The 23,641-nt window shown below is 45.1% G+C and overlaps 1 protein-coding gene across 3 annotated transcripts in view; it reads right to left on the reverse strand.

Moving 5' to 3' along the window:
• Positions 1–346: 346 nt before the first annotated feature.
• The window catches only part of nexn (nexilin (F actin binding protein)), a 43,787-nt gene continuing 20,492 nt past the window's right edge, over positions 347–23,641 (reverse strand). For 2 of the 3 annotated variants that reach the window (XM_088350126.1, XM_088350127.1), the window contains exons 8-13: positions 23,139–23,330; positions 22,235–22,426; positions 9,371–9,565; positions 9,088–9,309; positions 6,538–6,726; positions 3,973–4,410 (exon numbers count right to left, since the gene is read on the reverse strand). In XM_088350126.1, coding sequence (XP_088206252.1) covers positions 4,033–4,410; positions 6,538–6,726; positions 9,088–9,309; positions 9,371–9,565; positions 22,235–22,426; positions 23,139–23,330 — 1,368 coding nt within the window. In that variant the 3' untranslated portion in view covers positions 3,973–4,032. Of the gene's footprint in view, positions 3,952–3,972; positions 4,411–6,537; positions 6,727–9,087; positions 9,310–9,370; positions 9,566–22,234; positions 22,427–23,138; positions 23,331–23,641 lie in introns of those variants that run through there. The other variant, XM_088350128.1, reaches the window with a different exon arrangement.

The raw sequence follows: 23,641 nt of genomic DNA on the forward strand, positions 1-23,641 counted from the left end.
GTGTGCGGCACAGTTCTAAGGTCTTGGGAACCTCCTGTGTGGGTTCAAATCCAGCTACAGGACTTACTGTGCGGAGTTTGTATGTTCGGAATTTTTTGCAGAATAGTAACCTACATATGTCTTGATAAATGCACATGCAAGATTGAAGATGGCATATTTAAATCACAGATATATTTGTAGCTCTGCAAAATACATGGTCCACAATTAATTCTTCTTTTAATGGTACAGGAAAAATTGGAGAATTGGCTTTGAAAGTCCCTAAAAAGTGTTTGAATTTTGCCATAGTGTACAAACACTGTGTAAAATACACACATCAGGACTTTTTCATAAAATGAGAGACACCATGTAAAGGTATTATTGTTCATTTTATTAAAACATTCTTTTCTCACAATGCATAACAAATAATAACGTAAGCATACACTTGCTTTTCTTGTCAAATCATGTCATATTTAGCTACTGTCCAGCAAAAATGTAACAAGAATAGTAAAGGGCCAAATAACTTAAGTTGATTAAAAGGGTATCAAAGAGAAAAAATACAATACCAAATCAGTTTTCATCAATATTATTTTAATCCTCTATAGCTTGCTGTTGTGGTTTTATATTTAATGTAAAGACTGCATATCACTGTCAATTCAGGTCAGTAATATTTGATGGTGTTTTGCAAAATATGGGGGACCAAAACAATCCTTAAAAAAATAATCCAACAAGAGTAAATTAAAAATGTAGGTCAAATATAAAACAGCAAATAATTATGATAATCAATGAGTACATAAAAATTCACCCAAACGAAAAGATGTGTTTTAATCAATTGAGGTTTAAATGCATTTCTATATAGATTGTTATATTTCTTTTCACATTTTTTTCACTGTTTTTAATATACCGTATTTTCCGCACTATAAGGCGCACCGGGTTGTAGGGCGCAACCCGAAAAAATAGTTTTTGGTCCTATTTTTGACATACATAAGACGCACCGGATCATAAGGCGCTACAATGGGAACGTGGACAAAACAGTCAGATAGTTCAATCAAACTTATTACCCCCTTAACATTCCCAAAGCTTGCAAAGACGCAAAGACGTGTCGAGAACACGTGCGGATGCGGTGTCCGTACGACGTCACTCAAATGCATCGTTCCATCATTCGGAAGGTTAAAGTCTTGGGATTCAAGAAATTCCAACCATTCCTTAGTGTCTATTTTTTTTTTCGCTCGCAACTTTACTGTGAATATGACAATAAACACTTGGAATTGAGTTTAATTTAAAAATAGACACTCCATTCCATCCATTATCTGCACCGCTTATCACAGAAACATCGAGTTCAGTCTGAAACAAGATACAGGGACAATATAAAACCCGGAGTAGCTCACCGAAGTCGTTGTGTTCATAATAATGTGCAGCCAATGTCCTCTTATATCCGTGAGGGTAGTAAATCCAGGAGAATAAAATATTTACAAATGCAGAATAGAAAAAATGCTTTCTCTATGCCGTCAGCCACGTGCTATACACATTCATCTTTTTCGGCCAATTGCAGGCTTTGTTTTGCCGTTTAAGCCAATGCCAGCCTGTAAATGATAAAAAGGATCCGCCCCTTGACCTCCGAATAACTTTAGCCAATAGTGATCGATTCAACTGATGATTGACACATCTTTTTCGGCCAATTGCAGGCTTTGTTTTGCGGTTTAAGCCAATGCCAGCCTGTAAATGATAAAAAGGATCTGCCCCTTGACCTCCGAATAACTTAAGCCAATAGTGATCGATTCAAATGATGGTTAGCCAATTGGTTAGCCAATGAAACGCCGGTAAATAAATCCCAGCATACACCGCGTACTACTTGGCGTTCGGGGGAAAATCTAGTCGGCGGCTGCAAGTTAGTTGGAAAACTTTGCGATTTAATATTGATCCATAAATAAGGCGCACTGTATTATAAGGCGCATGGTCAGCTTTTGAAAAAGGCTTTTTAACAAATAAAAAACAAAAAAATGGGTGTGCAAAATTATGCTTTTAGGTGCTCCTTATAGTGTGGAAAATACGGTACATATATATTATTTACTGTATTTAGTTGTAGAATACATTTTAATACACATTAGTATTTTCTCAATTATTCATTTGTGGATTTTTTTTTTCACTTTTATTTTGGTCCTCCACAGGAAATGACTCACAATTGATGTTTACAGTATATCATATGCTATTTGATTTTGACAGTAGAACTGTGGAGCGCAAACCGTGGCCCACAGGCCACATATCAGGTGTATTACTCTGGCCCAAAATTGTGAAAATTGAATGATAATATATATCATGGTGAATACGGTTCTACTAAGAAAAATGTGTGGTTGATGTGGTGCCACTTTTGTCCCCTTCACGTGTCACAGCACTAGAATCTTGTAGGTTGTTTTTGGCACTGGTCACCGACGAACAAGTAAACATTTTGCTGCTTTTTTTTGTCGGAATGCCGAGAATACTGCCGAATTATGAATGACAGATCCTGCCATATGTAGAAATACAGTAAATGTTTGAATAAAAATATACCTACAGATATACGCCCAAGAAAAGAATAAACATATACGTAAATCACGTAATAACTAAATATATGACAATAATAATAACAATAATGCAATGTATTCATGTATTTATGCGTTTGTTCATTTATTCTGTCATTTTTTTTATTTTTCCATTTATTTGTTCGGTATTTTGTAATTTCTTCTGTAGTGTATTTTTTTTTTGTAGAGTATTTTTTCGTGCAATTTGTTGTGCATTTGGTCTTTTCTCTTGTGAATTTTGTCATGTATTTTGAAGTGTCTTTTGTTGTTTATTTTTTCTTGTCATGTATTTTGTAATTTATTCTGCAATGTATTTTGTCTTATATCTTGTCATGTAATTTGTCACATACTTTGTAGTTTTACTTGTCATGTATTAGGTCGCTGGTTCGCGCCTCGGCCGAGACATACCTAATTGGTATGATGGCGGCGCCCTCTGTTGGCTGCGGCTGCATCGACTCGCTACAACGGGTCAGGTGTATCGACATTTCGTTCTGTGTACATTGTTACAAAGAATGACAATACAAAGGAAATTATTATTATTATTATTATTATTATTATTATTTTCGTGTATTCATGCATTTTGTCATGCAATTTGTCATGCATTTTGTCGTTTCTTTAGTTGTGTATTTTGTTGTGTACTTTGTCGTTACTTCATCATGTATGTCATGTATTTTGTCATTTCTTTTGTCGTGTATTTGTGACATTCCAAAAAGCATGCATGTCAGGGTAATTTGTTGTCAATTTTGTTGCATATTTTGGCTTGTATTTTGTCATTTATTTATTTAGTTATTTATTTTGTCTTGTATTTTGTCATGTATTTTGTTCACGCATTTTTTTCAGGTATTTTGTTATGTAATTAGCATCTTACTATATATTTTTGGTGTATTTTGTCATGTTATTGTGTATTTTGTCTTGCATTTTTTTTATTTGGCAGTAAATGTTTTAGTGTACTTTTTGTGTATCGTGGCATGTAATTTTTCACGTAATTTGGTAGGTATTTTTTATGTATTTTATCGTCTATTTTGTGTCAATAAAATGTTATTCAAACGAGGGGGTGGGACAATTGGCTGAACTTTTCTCCATTGGTTGATCAGTGATGAACGATCAGTGTACAACCAATAGGTGAAAATCTCAGGCAGTTTGACCCGCCCCATCATTTGATGAACATTTCATTGTCACAAAATACAAGACAAAATACACAACAAAACTTAAAGAAATAGATGACAAAATGCATTAATAAGTATATGAATTGCATGTGATGTATTTCGGTATTTCTTTATGTGTTCATTCATTTACATGGCATATATTTATAGATATTTATACATTTATATCTACATATAGCAAAATTGGTCCTCCATACCAAATGAGTTTACTTTTGTGTGTTTCAAGCTGGTGGGAGCACCTCAGTAGTCATAAGCTGTAAAAAGAGAAAAAGATGCTGTGTTACCTGGCTGGAATACGCTCATTTTCTCTCGTTTCATGCAGGCATGCAGTGAAGTCACACCAGGGTGCTCTTACTTTCCACGGTGAGGATGCACGTACTAGCCGCTGTGCCTCGGCTGTTGACCGCCTTGCACATGTACTCGCCCTCGTCCTCGGGGAAGGTCTCGGGCAGGTACAGGCAGAAAGTTTCCCCTCGTTCGATGTACTGGTAGTCTTCACAATCTTGCAGCATCTCGCCCTCGAACCACCAAGTCACCTCCGGCTTAGGCTCCCCGCTGATCTTGACGGTGAAACGGACTGGCTCCGAGTCCACCACCGACTGGTTCTTCAGGGGCTTCATGAACCAGGGGGCGCCGGACCTACCTTGGTCTTCGTCATCCTCGAAGGAGCCATTGACCATGCCTGGCTCGTCCAGCACGTTGTCTTCTTTTTTCTGTGAGAGGATCAGCAATTTACTGACTAAGGGAAATAAAATAAAATTTGGGGGCGAATCGGAAAACTGAAAATATGAAAGGGATGGCGGAAAACTGAATATAAAACACCAAAATTACAGTGCTGTGAAAATGCATTTGCCCCCTTACTAAATTATGTGTTTTTGTTTTTGTTTTTTTAATATTTATTGCTCACTCAGGTTTCGGATCATTAAACTCATTTCAATACCACACAGAGACAACACAAGGAAATACAAAATGCAGTTTTGAAATGTTGATTCAACCTCATCTCATTAGCTGCACCGCGTATCCTCAGTAGGGCCGCGGGGGTGCTGGAGCCCATCCCAGCAATCATCGGGCAGTGGGCAGGGGACACCCTGAACTGGTTGCCAGCCAATCGCAGGACACACAGGGACAGACAACTCGCTCGCTCAGTCACACCTAGGGACAATTTGGACCGGCCAATCCACCTGAAACGCATGTCTTTGGAATGTGGGAGGAAACCGGAGTGCCCGGAGGAAACCCACGCAAGCACGGGGAGAACATACAAACTCCGCACAGTAAGTCCTGTAGCTGGATTTGAACCCAAACAGGAGGTTACCAAGACCTTAGAACTGTGCCGCACACGCGTTTACCACTGCGCTGCCGTGCTGCCCGTTGATTCAACCTATTAGGGCAAAAAAGAAAATCAAAACCTATCTGGATTTATGTAAAAATGTAATTGGCCTCTGAACTTAATACCAATATCGGCTACTTTTGGCAGCGATGACAGAAATCAAACGTGTCCGTCTGCCATATTGGAAGATTTTCTAGCATGAACTATGAACTGCCTGTTTAAGGTAAAAATATGGAACAATATAAAACAATACATTCTAATTTGGAGTGCTTTTTTTCATATCTATTTTTCTTTTGGCCAATACCGAGGGTTCACGTTCGCTCATTTTCTGCCATAAATGCTTCGATGACAAAAATTAGGTACTTCCCCTAGAACAGTGGCCAGGAGCTTTACTGACTCAGAGAGCCGTTAAAGCAAAATACTCTTTTATCATTTTTTTTTTTTTTTTTTTTTTTTAATTTAATGACCAAATTCGACAAAACCACCAAACCTGATCTCTTGCTTCAAATCTATGAAATTATAATAATGGCAGAGTCTGTGTCACATATCAACGAATATACACCTTAAAACATGTCTCTCTCCTATAGTTACTTAAGATTGTTGAAGCTCATTTCGACCGTCATTTTGTTTGTAAAAAATGGTTTCAAAACTAGGTAGGGGTAGAGTTTCGTGTAAAAATGTCACAAGCTAAAGTAAACGAGAAGGTGTAAATACCCTCTGCCCACCCCCACCGCTCTCCTAATCAATTTGTTCTGGGTGCTTGGGTGGCGTTCTCAGGTTTTTATAGTGTTTTTTCTGTGGGTTTTTATCATTTAGTGTCCCAACAGTGAACACACATTGTTTGACTATCTTCCTTATAAAGAATTCCTTAGAGCCAAACAACCAAAACTGAAACTGTTGACGTAACGCCGTGGCTGTAAACTGTAGTTATTGTAGGATTTTGCCCTATATATTTTAACCGAGGCAGCACGGCGGCGCAGTGGTTAGCGCTTGTGTGGCACAGTTCATGTCATGGGAACCTGTCGTGGGTTCAAATCCAGCTCCAGACTTCCTGTGTGGAGTTTGTATGTTCTCCCCGTGCTTGCGTGGGTTTCCTCCGGGCACTCCGGTTTCCTCCCACATTCCAAAAACATGCATATCAGGTGAATTGGCCGGTCCAAATTGTCCCTAGGTGTGAATGAGCGAGTGAGTTGTCTGTCCCCGTGTGCCCTGCGATTGGCTGGCAACCAGTTCAGGGTGTCCCCTGCCCACTGCCCGATGATTGCTGGGATGGGCTCCAGCCCCCCCGCGACCCTAATGAGGATAAGCGGTACGGCTAATGAGATGAGATGAGATTTTAACCGAACAACTTACTGTGTTTATTTGGCTTTGAATAAGTCTAAACTGAAAAGTCATAGAGAAGGTTACCATGGCCGTTGTTTTGTGTCCGACGGGCCATTTAGCTCGTGAGCCATACATTCCTGACCTCTGCACTGGCAAAAACCTTTTAGTTTGGATAAAGGTACTGTATTACCTTTTGGAGTGCGGCGTCGATCTCCTGTTGCTCAAAATGCATCCTCTGCAGCTTCTGCTCCTCTATCCTCCTCCTCTCCTCGTCCTCTCGGGCTTTTGCCATCTGCTGGAATCGGGCTTGCATGTCAACTTTCTGTTTGAACGGCGACTCTTCGCCTCTCGATGAGCTCGTTTGGCTTTCATCATCCTCCTGAAAAAACAAAATACGATTAATACCAGACTAGAAAGAATGTTCCTGTTATGATACTTTTGCTTATTTTTAAGAAACTGTCCTGAATTTTGAGCATTTCTGCTCTCTGTCGCCATCTCCTGGCTTAAAGTTATGACTGCAACCTTAGTCAGTTTGTTTGTGATGCACGTGCAAGAAAGTGCATTTCTTAGACGCTCTCAAATAAACTCTTTTTTTTTCATATTTCCAGGGGTTTTGGGTTGGCGTTTGGACTATACATGAAATAGCCCTCTTCTTTCTTTCACCATATTAGATAGATAGATACTTTATTCATCCCCGTAGGGAAATTCACACTTCCAGCAGTATCCTTGTGTTAAAAAATAAAATAATAATAAAATGAAAGAAATAGAATACAGAAATACCCAATATAACGTGTTGATATAGAATATTTAAATAGTGCTACATAAAATGCACACAATAAAAGTAAATTCTTCTTCTAAAAATGTGGGGGTGGGGTTTAATGTGGGCTTTTACTCCCCCGGGTGCAGTTAAAGAGCCTAATGGCATGAGGAAGAAATGATCTCCTCAGTCTGTCCGTGGAACAAGACTGTGACAGCAGTCTCTCACTGAAGCTGCTCTTCTGTTTGGAGATGATGCTGAGTGGAGATGATGCTGAGTGGAGATGATGCTGTGTAGTGGAGATGATGCAGTGTAGTTGACAAAAATACGTTTCTCGATGTGCAAAACTGATGGAGACAAACCCCAAGCATAATTTTGCACACCCATTTTTTTGTTTTTTATTTGTTAAAAAAGTTTAAAATATCCAATAAATGGTGTTCCATTTCATAATTGTGTCCCGCTTATTGTTTATGCTTCACAAGAAATTACAGTTTTCTATTTTCATGTTTGAAGTCTGAAATGTGGCAAAAGATCACAAAGTTCAAGGGGGGCAAATAGTTTCGCAAGCCACTGTAAATATATAACAAACACATTCAAAAAGTGACACAAACAGGACAAAAATGATATAAATATTGTAAAATGAAACATCTAATAAAAATAGAAAAACAATAAAGAAAGTGCCTTTCTTAGGGGGATTACCTTCTCAAGGTTTCTATTTTCCTCACGCTGAGGTTTTGTGTTTTTCCTTGCCCGCATGTTGGTTTAAGATCAGGTAATGGTGTAATTGTAATCCTGTGTAGTCCTTTGAGACATTTTTGTGATTAAGGGCTATATAAATAAGTGTGACTTGACTTGAATAGTTTTAACATATAATTTTGGGTTAGGGATTTTAGTATTATTTCTCTTTCTTGGAAAAATTGTGACAATAATATCACAAAATAAGACTTAAATAAGATAAAAGGATAAGATATTGTAAAATAATACAAATAATACTTCAAATGGGCCAAATTATTCTGTAATTTTAATTCTTGCCAGTATTGAATTCCCCCTATGTTCCTGCAAGGACCCTCCGCTCAGAAAATGCCGGTCTACTTGTGACTCCAAGAGCCAAGAAGTCTGCATGTTTGAGACCGTTCTCCATCTGGGCCTCAGTGCTATGGAATGCTCTGCCTCCGGAGATAAGATCTGCAACCTCAATGGAAGTTTTTAAATCTAGACTTAAGACACACTTCTATTCAAAAGCGTATGATTGATGCCCACCTCATATTTTGCATTGTCCAGTCTTTTTCCGACTGCCTGCCTTGTGATGATACGAAGGTGAAGGATGATTTGAGATGAGTCAGCGGACCACTGTCTGACCTGAAGCATGTCAATGCCTGCATTGACCAGCTGGAAGGGATGGGAAGCTGCGTCGTGACCGTCATAGACTTTCTGGACTAGTTTACAGGCTGGGGGCGTCGTTGCTGTCATGCACTTTCTGGACAAATTTTCAACATGTTACCTAGTGTTTTCTATGTTTGTGTACTGTACTGCTAAATCTATTTCACCCTGGTCATCCTGGAAGGGGTATTACCACTTGTGAAGCTCCTTCTCAAGGTTTCTCTTTTTCCACATGCTGAGGTTTTGAGTTGTTCCTTGCCCGCATTTTGGTTTAAGATTAGGTAATTATGTAATTGTAATCCTGTGCAGTCCTTCGATACATTTTTGTGATTAAGGGCTATATATATATATATATATATATATATATATATATATATATATATATATATATATATATATATATAAATGTGACTTGACCTGAATTCTACTTTTTATTTAATGGTCCCGATTTTCTAGTTTTTGTCATTTTTTTGTCAAATTTATTCAGAAACGGAAATTAGCAGTCGTTCTTGATATTGAATTCAAGAACTGATACTTTGAAAACAGTATTTGCGTTTTTTTTCAGGAGATCCTCTTTGGATTTTTTTTATTGGTCAATAGTACCTCCTGGAACCTCTCGGCCTCTCTCTCTTTGATTTCCTTGTCAGCAGCCTTCCTCCGGGCGCGCTCCATGTCGATCTTTTTTTGGATCTCTTCGTCAGTTAGTTGTTTGATCTTTTCAAATTTTGACTTGAGGTTCTTGGCCTGGATGGAGCCCGTCCTCTTCAGTTTGGTCAACTCTTCGTACTCGCTGTTCACCACGTTGCTGCTTTCGTTGATTTCGTCCTGCAGAAACAAAAAAGGGTTGGCTTTCCTTCTGCTGGAAATTTGTGAAATTGTGACAGACATCGCCCATCTCTTGTCGCAGTTGTTCAAACTCCTGCTTCTCCTGTTCCAGTTTCTGTTTGCGTTCCTCCGCCTTGCGTCTACTCTCCACCTCCTCTTTCTCTTTCAGCAGCTCCTCAAAGTTCACCTCCAGTTTTCCTGGGTGCAGCGCCTCCTGCGATTCGGTCCTCGCTAATTCGCCGTCGTCATCAAGAACCTACCGCAGATCAATTCGGATATTGTAATATTTGAAAGTTGTTGCAAGAAAATAATTCAATAGTCATATCTGCCTGTATCGTTCCACTATAATCCTTTGCTACTTCGCTCTTTGTACCCCCCAAAAAAATCAGCGATCTATTATCTCTGACCACATATTGCTGTGAGCTGGGACCAGCAGAGTACTCTTTTGTCGGGCCTGGTGACTCTTTTTTGCCGTTCTGTTCACCAAAAAGGGAACTGCACTTTTGCTGCCGCAATCCATTATTCCCCCAATGCATATCACTGCAGTGTTGGAAGGCAGAAAACATTTTTGTCGTGCCTGGCAGCTCTTTTTTACCTTTCTGACCCCCAAAAAGTTAACTGCACTTGTGCAGCCGTGATTGATTATGCCGACTGCATACCAATCTAAACAGTGATCGGCAGAGCAAACTTCTGTCGGAATGGGCGTCTATTTTTTTCTAATAGATTTTTTTACCATAATCCCACCTAAATTGAACTGCACTCATGCAGCCGTAATCCACTATCCCCAAACATATAGAATAGAATAGAATAGAATAGAATAGAATATACCTTTATTGTCATTGTTACAAAATGGGTTAACATATTGTGACAACGAAATTGGGCATGACACTCCAGTTTTATACATTCACAGTGAGGTATGAGCCAAGAAGATAAAGGAACAGAGAAGATAAGGTTATAAAACAAGGGGGATAAGGCTATAGTTATAATTTACATAGTATTTACACAAGAAATGTCGGCATGTGGGATGTTACATACAGTGTTGTCGTGATACCGTTGGTATCGTAAGGGTTGTGCAATATTGCATTTGGTGCAAAGTCATCATAGTGCAAAAAAATAGTCAGCATATGCATTGGTGCAAACAAAGACATCATAGTGCAGAAATAAGGAAATGGTCAGACATTGTGCAAGGTGAGCAGTAAACGTAGTGCAGTCGACATGTGCAAGAACATAGACATGAGTACCATTATATTCGTATGAGGTAGTGTTGGCACGAGTTTTCAGTTTTTTTGTGCGGTGTCTGTTTTAAGCAGTGAACAAACATAGTGCAGACAGCATGTACGTGAGTACCATTTTACATTCGTGTGAGGTAGTTTTTTGCAACAGTTTACAGTTTTTTTGTGCGGTGTCTGTTTAGGGTGGTAATGGCTGTGGGGAAGAAACTGTCTCTGAGTCTGTTTGTTTTTGCTTTGTGTGACCTGTAGCGCTTGCCGGAAGGCAGCAGGTCGAAGAGGTGGTGGCCGGGGTGAGAAAAGTCCTTGATGATGTTTTCTGCTCTGCTGAGGTAGCGGGAGCAGGCAATGTCCTCCAGACTGGGCTGAGAGCAGCCGACGATTCTCTGGGCTGTTTTGATGATCCTCTGGAGCTTTTTCCTGTCTGCTGCTGTGCACCCAGCATACCACACCGTGATGCAGTATGTTAGGATGCTCTCCACTGTGGCTTTGTAGAAGGACACCTGCAGCTGCTGTTTTAGGTTATTTTTCCTGAGCAATCTCAGGAAGTGCAGTCGCTGCTGGGCCTTCCCTACCACCGCTCTGGTGTTTGCAGACCAGGAGAGGTCGTCGGAGATGTGCACACCCAGAAATTTGAAAGAGTGGACTCTCTCTACACAGTCTCGTTTTATGGTGAGTGGTGCTGGATTCCTGCCATTCCTTCTGAAATCCAGAATCAGTTCTTTTGTTTTTGTGGTGTTCAATATGAGGTGGTTTTCCGAACACCACGTTGAAAGTGACTCCACCTCATCCCTGTATGCCGCCTCGTCCCCTTCAGAGATGAGGCCGATCAAGGTGGTATCGTCAGCGAACTTAATTATAGTGTTTGTGGGGTGGGTCGGTGAGCAGTCGGAGCTGTAGAGGGTGAAAAGCAGGGGGCTCAGTGCACAACCTTGGGGGGAGCCAGTGTTCAGTGTTAGGATGGGAGAGACGTGGGTACTGAGTTTCACCGACTGTGGGCGGTTGGAGAGGAAGTCCATTATCCAGTGGCAGATGGAGGGAGAGAGTCCTAGGTGTGCAAGTTTCTCCACCAGGATCTCCGGGATAATGGTGTTGAAGGCTGAGCTGAAGTCCAGAAAGAGCATTCTGACGTAGCTCCCCCGGTGGTCCAGGTGTTTCAGCACGGTGTGAAGTGCTGTGTTTATGGCGTCGTCAGTGGAGCGGTTTGCCCTGTAGGCAAACTGGTGGGGGTCCAGTGTGGGTGGCAGGGAGTTTTTGATGTGCCGGGACACTAACCTCTCGAAGCACTTCATGACCACAGGCGTAAGAGCTACAGGCCTGTAGTCGTTGAGGCTTTCCACTGCTGACTTTTTGGAGATGGGAATGATGGTGGAGGATTTGAGGCAAGGTGGGACGGTCGCCTGTGACAGGGACCGGTTGAAGATGGTGGTGAAGACCCCAGCCAGCAGATCGGAACAGTCCCTGAGTACCCTCCCTGGTACTCCATCCGGGCCAGTTGCCTTCCTGGGGTTTATGGTATTCAGCGCACGCCTAACTTCGTGCTCCTGAAATGTGAGGGAGTTGCTGCTGGTGTGATGGGTGTGGGTGTGATGTGGCTGTTTGTGGCCTTCCAGCTTCAAAGCGAGCGAAGAACAGATTAAGATCCTCAGCTAGTGAAGCCTCAGCCTCAACAGTTGCCAGGTTGTGGCCTCTGAAGTTGGTGATGTGTTGAAGGCCCTGCCACATCCTCCTCGGGTCATTTCCAGCGAAGAGGTGCTCGATCCTCCTTGTGTAGGCTGCTTTTGCTTTCTTGATGCCTCTCTTCAGGTCAGCCCTGGCCACCCCGTAAAGAGCCTTGTCTCCAGACCTGAAGGCGGTGTTGCGGTGTTTGAAGAGGGTGCGCACCTCGCTGGACATCCAGGGTTTTTGATTTGGGTAGTTTTTGATTTTTTTATATACTGTGACTTCATCCGTGCAGTAACGGATGTAGGATAAAACAGTGTCAGTGAATTCCTGGAGGTCATGGTGTTCAAACACCTCCCAGCAAGTTTGATCAAAACAGTCCTGCAGCTTGGAGAGGGCTCCCTCAGGCCACGTTTGTATTGTCCTCGTTACAGGTTTTGTTTTCCTTCGGATGGGGGTGTATGAGGGGGTAAGGGATAAGCAAAGGTGATCGGAATTTACTAGGTGGGGGAGGGGGGAAGCTTTGTATGCGTTTTTGATGTTGCTGTAAACGCGGTCCAAAGTTTTTTCACCCCTTGTTGCACAGTTCACATGTTGAAAAAAATTTGAAAGAACAGTCCTTAAACATGCCTTATTAAAGTCGCCAGCGATAATGAAAGCTCCGTCGGGGTGTGCAAGCTGTTGCTTGTTTATGGCAGCGAGCAGGAGGTTTAGCGCTGTGCTAGCGTTAGCATCCGGAGGAATGTAAACAGCTATCACAATGAGCACAGTTAGCTCTCGCGGTATATAGAATGGTCTACACGATACCGCCAGAAACTCTAGATCGGGCGAGCAGTGTGCATCAATAATTCTGCTGTTATTGCACCACGCATTATGTACGTAAATGCATAGTCCCCCACCTCTTTTTTTGCCGGAGTCTCGTTGCGGTCGTATCGGTGTAGCGTGCGTCCTGCTAGCTGAACTGCAGCGTCGGGGATCTGCGGGTCAAGCCATGACTCCGTGATCACAAAAATATTGCTATTCTGTACGAAGCTGTTGGTAGCTATCCGCAGCTCAAGCTCACTGATTTTGTGTACGATGGATCTGGCGTTGGTCAGGAAGATACTCGGAAGCGCTTGTCGGTGTGGTCGTCTTTTTAGCTTCTCCGCTAAGACTCCCCGAGAGTCTCGTTTTTGTTTACGTTCCCTCCGCCGTCTTCGTCGCTTGTTGGGCGGGCAGGTAACCCAGGGAGATGCCGGTGGTCTTCGTATGTCCTTTGGGATGTTGTTGTTGGTGTTGTAATCGTGAAATGAGTCGAAATCTAGTCTTAGACCCAGGTTAATAAGTTCCTGGCGACTTAAGGTGATAGTTGCCGAACAGGTATTTATCAAAGAAAAGATGAGAGATAAAAGAACACTTAAAGTAAAAAGATTTACTGGAGAGACACGTGAAGCCGCTGCGTATAGTCGCGCCGCCATATATTGCTGTGTGCAGCGACGAGTATTTATGTGGGGAGAAATGCCCTTCTGGGCCGCTGAAATTAGAATGAACAACCATCAATAAGAGCAGGGGCCTGCAGAGTGCATTTATTTTTTGGTTCAGGTCACTGAAACGTGCCATTCTGGCCTGCCTAAAGTGTACTGCACTGTTTTGGCTGGGATCCATGATTTCAGGCGACTATCCACATGGAGTTTTTTTCCTGTCGTGGGGTGTTCTGGCCTGCATTAACTACAAAAAAACGTCTACAGTTTTTCAAATGGGGAACTGTTTCTGATAACTGATCTTGCTTTTGGTGTCAGGAACCAGGAACGGAGACGGGAACCCAATTGCGTTAGTTTCTTAGTTTTATTGAGAAAGGAGACGTAAGCTGGCACCCACGATCCAGTGATCGTTGATTGTGGGGAGCAGATCGCTCAGGACGTGGAAGTGGCACTTCTCTGGCGAGTGATAGTGGTGTCGAAGAGGGAAAAGCAGGTCGGGTTGTCGGGGCGCAGGAGCAGAGACGTGATCAAACGGAAAGTTCGAAGCCGGGAAACGTAAAAGGTTCGCAACGATCGGACCCCGGTAACGGGGGGTTGGGGTGTTTAGACGAGCCGGACGGACGAGTAGATGAGCCGGACGGGCGGCAGACTGGCAAGCACAAGAGTCAGACTGGCGAGCAGAAGAGTAAGGCTGGCAAGCAGAAGAGTCAGACTGGCGGACAGGTGACTCAGGCAGGCAGACCGGCATGGCAGACCGACAAACAGACGTGGCGGGAGGCATTGCAGGTGGACAGGCGGACGAGTCTGACAGGCAGGCGTCGTAGCCAGTCAGACGGATGTCGCAGATGGGTGAGCAGGCAGACGGACGTCGGGACAGGCGGGCAGACGGACGTCGAGATAGGCGGACGGACGGATCTCAAGACCGGTGGGAAGGTAGGCGGACGGTCGGACGTCGAGGCAGGCTGGCAAACGAAGCGTCGGGCGGGCAGGTGGACGAAGAGTCGGGCGGACAGGCGGACGAAGCGTCGGGCAGGCGGGCGGACAAAGCGCCAGGCAGGCGGGCGGACGAAACGTCGGACTGACGGGTTGACGAGTCGGACGGGCAGGCTGACGAGCCAGACAAGCGGGCAGACAAGCCGGAGAGGCGAGTAGATAAGCCGGACGGGCAGGCAGACTGGCAAGCACAAGAGTCAGACTGGCGAGCAGAAGAGTCAGACTGGCGAGCAGAAGAGTCAGACTGGCGGACAGGTGACTCAGGCAGGCAGACCGGCATGGCAGACCGACAAACAGGCGTGGCGGGCGGCATTGCAGGTGGACAGGCGGACGAGTCTGACAGGCCGACGAGTCTGACAGGCGGATCAGGCATGCAGACGGGGACGTTGCACAGATCGGGCGTTGCGGGAGGAGGCCTGGAGCGGACGGGATGAGAGGCAGCGTGCAGACAGGTCCGGTGGCATTCAGCCCCCCACTCCAGAACTGCCCCCGTCCGCCAGTCCAAGCGAGGGTTGTGCTTTATCAGCAACGGGTGTCCCAGGACTAGCGGTTGACCAGGGGAAGGAAGCAGGTAGAAACTTATCCGCTCGCGGTGGTTCCCAGACTGTTATTTCCACCGGTTCTGTAACTTACGTTGCCGTGCCCAATAGATGACCGTCCAGAGCTTGGGCAGGAACTGGGGTTGAAAGAGGAACACATCTCAATCCCATTCTTCGGGCTAAGGTCGCATCCAGGACGTTGACCTCTGCGCCCGAGTCCACAAGGGCGGACAGGGACTGGGTTGACCCGGGGCTCCAAAGGTGCACCTGTAGCCTTGGCCTTCCGGTCGGGGAGATTGGGGTGTGAACAGAACTCAATCGTCCGATAAGCTCCCCCTTTAGATGGGCAGGATGATATCCGGTGTCCTTGCCTGCAAGAGGCCCTCAGAAGGTCGACGGCGACGCTCCTCGACGGACAGCAATACGCGATCCACCTCCATTGCCTCTGGTGGGTCTAGTAGGGTTGAGGGTGGCTGCAGGAAATCTGAAGGGGCGCCAGTCCCCTCGGGTAAGCAGGAAATTGGGTGGCTCTGGCAGACTCTCTCATGGTGTCGACCCTGGACCCGATGATCGATCCGGGCCGTGAGCGCAATGGCCTCATCGAGGCTGGTAGGCGGGGCGTGGGACACCAACTCGTCCTTCATGTAGTCTGTCAAGCTGTTGAGATAGGGGTCCACTAACACCTCTGCATTCCAGTTGCTCTGGCTTGCGAGTGTCCGAAAATCGATCGAATAATCGGCGATCGATCGCTTTCCCTGCTGTATCCTCATCAGAGATCTCGACGCGTCGACTCATTAAGATGCTGTGTCAAATACCTTGAGAATCTCAGGAAATCAAACGAGGAACCTCTCTCAAATTCAGCAGTTCCCCAGTGTCGGACTCTCCCGGTCAAATGGTTAATAGTGAAGGCCACTTTGGCCGCTTCGGACGCGAAGTTTCGGGGTTGCAGGTCGAAAATGAGTTGGCAGTTCACAATGAATGCGCAAACCTGTGCCGAGTCTCCACAGAACTTTTCAGGTGCGCCCACTCGCGGTTGTGCCGATCTGATGGCGGGAGAGTTCGTGAACGGAACGGGCGGGGCGAGTGGCTTCACGGCAGACGGGGAATTACCGAAGGGCGTGCTGCTTGTTACAATGTATGTGTTTCACCCGGTGCGGTTATAAGGGGGCACCAACTGTCAATGTAAACACTGAAGTTTCCGGTAAAGCTGAGTGACATACATCGGTGTGCTAGTCGTCATTAATTAATGGAAAATCTAACATAAAACATGGTGTCAGAAGTATTATCGAACTCATAGACGCTAACGGATGTCGAGTGACGAAAGGGAAGTGAAAGAAGAAGCGGAGGACAGCATCAACGAACGTGAAAAGACAATGGATGCACTCGGTTTGAAACCTCCCGCCACATTGGATTGGCATTCCAGCTGCCTGGCGAAGACTTGGAAGACGTGGAAAGATGAGTTTTCATTGTATGTGGACATAACTTTGGCTGCGTCAGACGACAAGACAAAGGTAAAAGTGTTCAAATACTTGATTGGAGAAACCGGCAGGGAACTGGGAAGAACGTTGTGGGCAACACTTGGACCGGAAGAGCAGAGGGAGGAAACTTTGGACAAGCTAATAGCGGTGTTCGACAAACACTGTAATCCTAAACCAAATGAAACAGTTGAGAGATACAGGTTTTTCTCCAGAAACCAGAACGCGGGTGAATCGATTGATAAGTACGTGACTGAATTAAGAGTTCTTGCGGACACGTGCAACTTCGGAACTGCAAAAGACTCGTTGATTAGGGATAAGATAGTGTGCGGAATCCGGGACTCGCACGTGAGAGAGCGCTTGCTGCGCGAGGCAGACCTAACGTTAGAGAGAAGCGTCGAAATATGCAGAGCAGCGGATCTATCGAAGGAAAATGTGATGACAATCGAGGGAGGAGTAGGCGAAGAGGTGCATGCAGTAAAGAAGATTACTGGGACGCAGGGGGCGAGGCCAAAGACAATTAGGAACTGTAGGTACTGTGGGAAACAACATGAGTGGAAAAAAGAGAGCTGTCCTGCTTATGGGAAAGTCTGCAGTAAATGCAAGAAACAAAACCACTTTGCTTCAAGATGTAGAACGTCAGATGCACAATCTAAGCGAATACACTGTGTGGCAGAAACTGAGGAGGACTATGAGGAAATTATGAGCCTTTGTGCAGAAGGACAGGAGAATGCGCAGGGGAGACAACTGTTTGCGACCATGCTGCTGGGGGATAAGTCAGTGAGATTTCAATTGGACTGTGGGGCAAGTTGCAATATTCTTCCGTTACATCTGCTGAATCCCGACACAAAATTGGAGCAGACGCAACAGGTTCTTGTCATGTACAATAAAAGCACTCTGAAGCCTTTGGGCAAATGCAAGATTAAATAAGAAATCCGAGAAACAGGAAGCTGTACAGACTTGAATTCATGGTGGTTGACGGGCAGGCATCTGTGCCCTTGCTGGGGAACAGAGCAGTGCAGGGCATGGATCTAGTCAGAATACAGAGAGAAAATATCATGGCCATTGATGACATAGTTCAACAAGCAGACGGCAAAGGACAAACACTGGAGAAGGAGCAGATCAGGGAGCAATACCCACAGGTGTTTGAGGGTGATGGCTGTTTATCGGGCACATATGAGCTGGAAGTGGATCTAAGCATAGCACCAGTGAAACTACCAAAGCGGAGAGTTCCAGTGGCTCTGATGAATCCGCTGAAGCAAGAACTGACAAGCCTGGTGGAAAGAGAAATAATAACGCCAGTTGAAAGGAGCACAGATTGGATCAGTAACATGGTCCTGGTTAGGAAACCATCGGGAAAGCTGAGGATCTGTATTGATCCCAAACCTCTAAACAGAGCACTGAAGAGACAGCATTTTCCGTTACCAACGATTGAAGATGTCCTGCCAGACCTGGCGAATGCCAGGGTTTTCACGGTGTGTGATGTAAAAAATGGATTCTGGCATGTGAAACTGACGGAGCACTCCAGTTACTTGACAACATTTGCGACGCCATTCGGAAGGTTCAGGTGGAGGAGGATGCCGATGGGGATCAGCCCAGCTCCTGAGGTGTTTCAGCACAGGCTGACACAGGCACTTGAGGGGTTACCAGGCGTACGCATTATTGCTGATGATATCCTGATTATTGGAGAAGGGGAATGTCAGGACAGGGCAGTAAGGGACCATGACGAGAAACTGAAAAGACTCCTTGAGCGATGCAGGTCATGCAACATCAAACTGAATTTTGACAAACTGAAGTTGAGACAGAAGGAGGTTCCGTACATAGGTCACAGGCTGACATCGGAGGGCTTGAAAATTGACCCGGAGAAGGTACGCGCCGTACAAGAAATGCCTAGACCCACCAACATTAAGGGCCTACAGAGATTGCTCGGAATGGTGAACTATCTCGCAAAATTCTGCCCACACCTATCGGATAGCTGTGAGGTCCTAAGGCAACTGACACACAAGGATGTGATCTGGGAATGGACTGACATACAGGACTCTGCCTTTGGGACAATAAAAGGTATGATAGCCACAGCACCAGTATTGAAATATTACAATCCAAGGGAGGAACTCACTCTACAATGTGATTCATCCGAAACTGGGCTGGGTGCAGCACTTTTGCAGGGGGGCCAACCTATAGCGTACGCCAGTAGGGCACTAACCTCTACAGAAAGAGGATATGCACAAATAGAAAAGGAGTGTCTTGCCATTCTATTTGGAGTCGAAAAATTTCACCAATACACCTATGGCAGAAAGGTAGTGGTACAGTCTGACCATAAACCACTCGAAACCATCACACGGAAGCCTCTGCTTAGTGCCCCAAAGAGGCTACAAAGAATGCTATTAAGGCTTCAGAAATATGACGTGGATATAGTGTTTGTTCCAGGCAGGCTGATGCTTGTTGCAGATACGCTGAGCAGGGCATACCTACCAGAATGTGCAGTTGAGGGTTCAGTTGAAGCTGAAGTTGAAACGGTGAATATGATTAATTACTTACCCATTTCAGGGGAGAGACGAAAAAAAATCCAAAGTGAGACTGAACAGGACCAGGCCCTCCAGGTGCTGAAACAGAGAATACTGCAAGGATGGCCGGAAGAGAAAGGACAGGTTGAGCTGGAGGTGAGGCCATATTTTTCTATGCGAGATGAGCTAGCTGTACACAATAATGTAATCTTTCGGGGAGAAAGGGCTGTCATCCCAACAGCTCTAAGACAAGAAATTATGGAGAAGATTCATGCCTCACATTTAGGGATTGAAAACTGCATCAGAAGAGCAAGAGAATGTGTGTATTGGCCGGGTATGCATGAACATCTTAAGACATATATAGGGAAGTGCCAAGTGTGCAGGGAAGTAGACACTCGACAACAGAAAGAACCATTACTGAGCCATGACTTCCCTTTGAGGCCATGGGCAAAAGTGGGTACAGATATTTTCACCTTAAATAATAAAGACTACGTAGTGACTGTGGACTATTTCTCAAATTTTTGGGAAGTTGATTATCTGCCTGATACCAAGTCCACCACAGTCATCCACAAGTTAAAGGCACATTTCGCTCGCCATGGTGTGCCTGATGTGGTGTTTTCGGACAATGGCCCACAATATAGCTCACAGGAGTTTAAGAGATTCAGCCAGTCTTGGGAATTTGAACACATAACATCGTCGCCCACATATCCCCAAAGCAATGGAAAGGCAGAGTCTGCCGTCAAGACGGCTAAAAGATTAATGGGGAAAGCCCTGCGGGCAAAGTCGGACGCATATCTAGCCATACTGGCTCACAGGAACACTCCCACGCAGGGTTTCCAGGCCAGTCCTGCACAAAGACTGATGAGCCGACGGACAAAGACGCTACTGCCCATGTGTGAAAGTCTGCTTAAACCTGCGATTGTGGACACTGGTAGCGCTGTGCAGGAAAACAAGCTCAGACAAGCTCGTTATTACAATAGGGGGGCTAGAGGACTACGGCCTCTGCAGAATGGAGAACAGGTGCGAGTACAGTCACATGTGGCCGGACGCACTGTCTGGACACCTGCAGCGGTGGTACGACAGGACCGGAAAAGGTCCTATTCGGTGGAGCTGGATAACGGGACTGTGCTGAGACGCAACCGTAGACACCTGAGGCCAGCACCAGGGGTCTCATCAGCAGCAGAGACGGTCAGCGGGGCGGTGCCCACCTCAGCCCCTAGTGGTGGTGATTACGTCACAGACACACCTCAACCCTGCTCATCAGCTGCTGTGCCGGATCCTCAGATGGCCCAGACTGTTGTCACCACCACCAGATGCGGCAGGGTTGTTAGGAGGCCTGCACACCTCCGGGACTTTGTTTAGCACTATGTGAAAAAAAAAAAAAAAAAAAAAAAAAAAAAAAAAAAAAAAAAGGGAGATGTTACAATGTATGTGTTTCACCCGGTGCGGTTATAAGGGGGCACCAACTGTCAATGTAAACACTGAAGTTTCCGGTAAAGCTGAGTGACATACATCGGTGTGCTAGTCGTCATTAATTAATGGAAAATCTAACATAAAACACTGCTGACGAGTAAGAATTTCTGTGAGTGAATCTAATTTTTCTTGTTGGCGTTGAAGCCACTCTGTTGCAGCTGGACAATTCGAAGGATGGCGGACACTTCACCCGCCATCCGTCGGACCTCCCCCTCAGCTCGACGCGAACGCTGCATGACTCCTTTCGCCGATCGGCATGCGTAAAAAACTTCCGCTGGGTTCTTTTCTGGTCCGATCGTTCTGTCAGGAACCAGGAACGGAGACGGGAACCCAATTGTGTTGGTTTCTTAGTTTTATTGAGAAACTAGACGTAAGCTGGCACCCACGATCCAGTGACCTTTGATTGTGGGGAGCAGGTCGCTCGGGACGCGGAAGTGGCTTGCCTTTGCGCACAGGTGTCAAACAGGCGGCCCGCGGGCCAAATCCGGCCCGCTAAGGGATTGAATCCGGCCCGCGAGACAACACTCAGAAAAACAAGCTGCATGTTGAAATATGTCAACTTGATGTTGCCAAAGCCAGGTGCCTCGAACAAAGACACTTGTATTTATTTTTTTCTCTCTCTCTCTCTCTTTCTCTCTCTCTCTTTTCCACCCCTTTTCTCCCACTCTCTGTCTCTTTCACTCTCTGTGTCTCTATTTTTCTCTTCCTTTGTTGCTCTTTGTCTCTTTCTCTCTGTGTCTTTTAACCTCTTTGGCTCTAACTTCCTTTTTTCCTTTTCTCTCTTTTCTCTTTCTCTCTTCCTACCCTTCGTGCTTTCTTTTCTGTTTTCTCTCCTTCTTTCTTTCTATTTCTTTTTGGATTTCTTTCTTCCTCTCCCTTTCTTTTCCCCCTCTCTCACGACTTCTCTTTTTATCTCTTTTGTTTCTCACGCTCTCTCCCTCTCTCTCTTTTTCTTTCTTTGTCCCGCCCTCTCTCCTTTTCCCTTCCTCTTTCTCTTGTTTCTTTATCTCTCTTTTTCTTTCTCTTTAATCTACTAGTCCAGCTCCCGACAGAATGTTTGTTCCCCGAGTTAAATTGAGTTCGACACTCCTGCCTTAGCGGGAGCTGAAGGTTCGCAACGATCGGACATCGGTAACGAAGAGTCGGGGGGTTTGAAAAGTGGCAATGAGCCAATCAGCAACCAGGGCTGTTGGCGCCACCGGGGGAGCTGCAGGTGCCCCGTATCAGTAATCATGACAATTGGAGACAGATACGGATTACTCTTTTTTTTTTTACTCCATGCTATATTTAGAAATGAATGTGATCATAAAATCCCAAAAAATATGTGTACTAGTCTTGAAGTAATGTCGCTTACTTGAGTTTTGGTTGAAAAGCATTTATAAAAAACCTTCTCTTTTTGATTCACGTCCTACTAAAAACTGGTAACTTTCTGTTGTAGTTTGATAATTTCCGCTTCACTCCCAATTTAGAATGAGTCTTTTCCCAATAAGTAAAAATCTATACATAAAAGATAAAATAAAAAAAGCTTGGAAAGCACTATAAACAAAAGCACAAAAAAACGAATTGCATGGTCAGCTGGCGAGGACTTACCATGCTCTTCCGTGCCTTAGCAAAGAGCCTCTTCTCCTCTTCCAATCTCTTCTTGGCCTCCTCCTCAGCCTTTTTCTGCTCTCCTTCTCTCCTCTGCCGCTCCAGCTCCTCGAAACTGGCGCATATCTTCCTCGGTTCGCTACCCTCCAGGTTCAGTAAGGAAATCAGGGCTTCGTCATTCTCGTCCACCAGCTGTGAGAGCAACCACACCATGTATTTAGTTGTTCATTCCAAGACTTCTGGTGAAGAACCAAAGAACCCTCAATGAAACCCAAAATGAGTGAAATTGTGTTTTGGCGCGCCAGGGTGGTGCTGGGTAGGATGAGATGCTTGTGTTACAGGGGATGATGCCGAGGGCAAGAGGGAGAGGGAGGGGTACAAGGCGATAGGGCTCAACCAGGCTCCCACATCTCTAAACTGAGAGTGGCTGGTTATCCCGCAGGGTTGCTTTGGGGTCTGGGGCAGGTTCTCCGGCGAGCGCTGATGCCCGGGTGGGAAATGCATGACTTTGGTTCCTGCGGTGGTGCAGCTGTGCAAAAGCCTGTCAGTTCTTGGCCTGCGTCAGTGTTTCAGAGCAGCTAGACCGAGACCCCTGGGGCTCTGTCCTACAGCGCTGAAGTAAGGGTAACTGGCCATAGTTATTTCGGGATCCGGGACTGATTCCACATCGGGCGCTTATGCCAGGGGTGTGAATGATGTCCCCTGGTGCTGCCGAGGTCTCAGGGAATTGGTTGGTTGGGGGTGTAGGAAGGAGTATTACCTCGTCGGGTCGTGGGGGACTGTTACACCCTTTTACTTTTGTTCCCTCGCATGTTAAGCTCTTCCACCGCACCAGCACCTAATAAAATTCGTGAATGTGCACCCCTTCAACCTTTTCAAAACACAATCCTAAAAAGAGCATTACCATGCTCCTCCTGGCTTCAGCAAAAGCTCTCCTCTCCTCCTTCATCCGTCTCTTGGCTTCATGCTCAGCCTTTTTGCGCTCCTCCTCCACTCGTTGCCTCTCGATTTCTTCGAAGCTCAGCCTGAGTTTCCCTGGTCGAAAGTCGCCCTTGTCATCCAAGGATGGAGTCTGACCTCCTTCCTTGTTCTCTTCCTGGTAAGAAGAAAAACAGGAAGAAGATATATGCTCACTTGTCAACTGATATCAGTACACTTGAGATCCTGAAAAGAAAAGCCTTATTCACACCGCAACCAGAACATTTTATTTTTCTTAAGAGGAGCAAGCAATTCTAGCAGTGGGGAATTAAGTGTAACTGGGGAAAAACTCTCCATACAAAATGCATTAGGATTTTCACACAGTAGATATACTTTTTTATTAATTTCTTTATTTTACTAAACTCTGCTAGACTTTAAAAGACTCATGAATGTCACTTGCTATATGCTAATGCTAGCAAAACGGTGCCT

Source organism: Urocampus carinirostris, chromosome 12 (genome assembly GCF_059441175.1).
Source record: "Urocampus carinirostris isolate Australia breed hairy pipefish chromosome 12, RoL_Ucar_1.0, whole genome shotgun sequence".
Lineage (NCBI taxonomy): Eukaryota > Metazoa > Chordata > Actinopteri > Syngnathiformes > Syngnathidae > Urocampus > Urocampus carinirostris.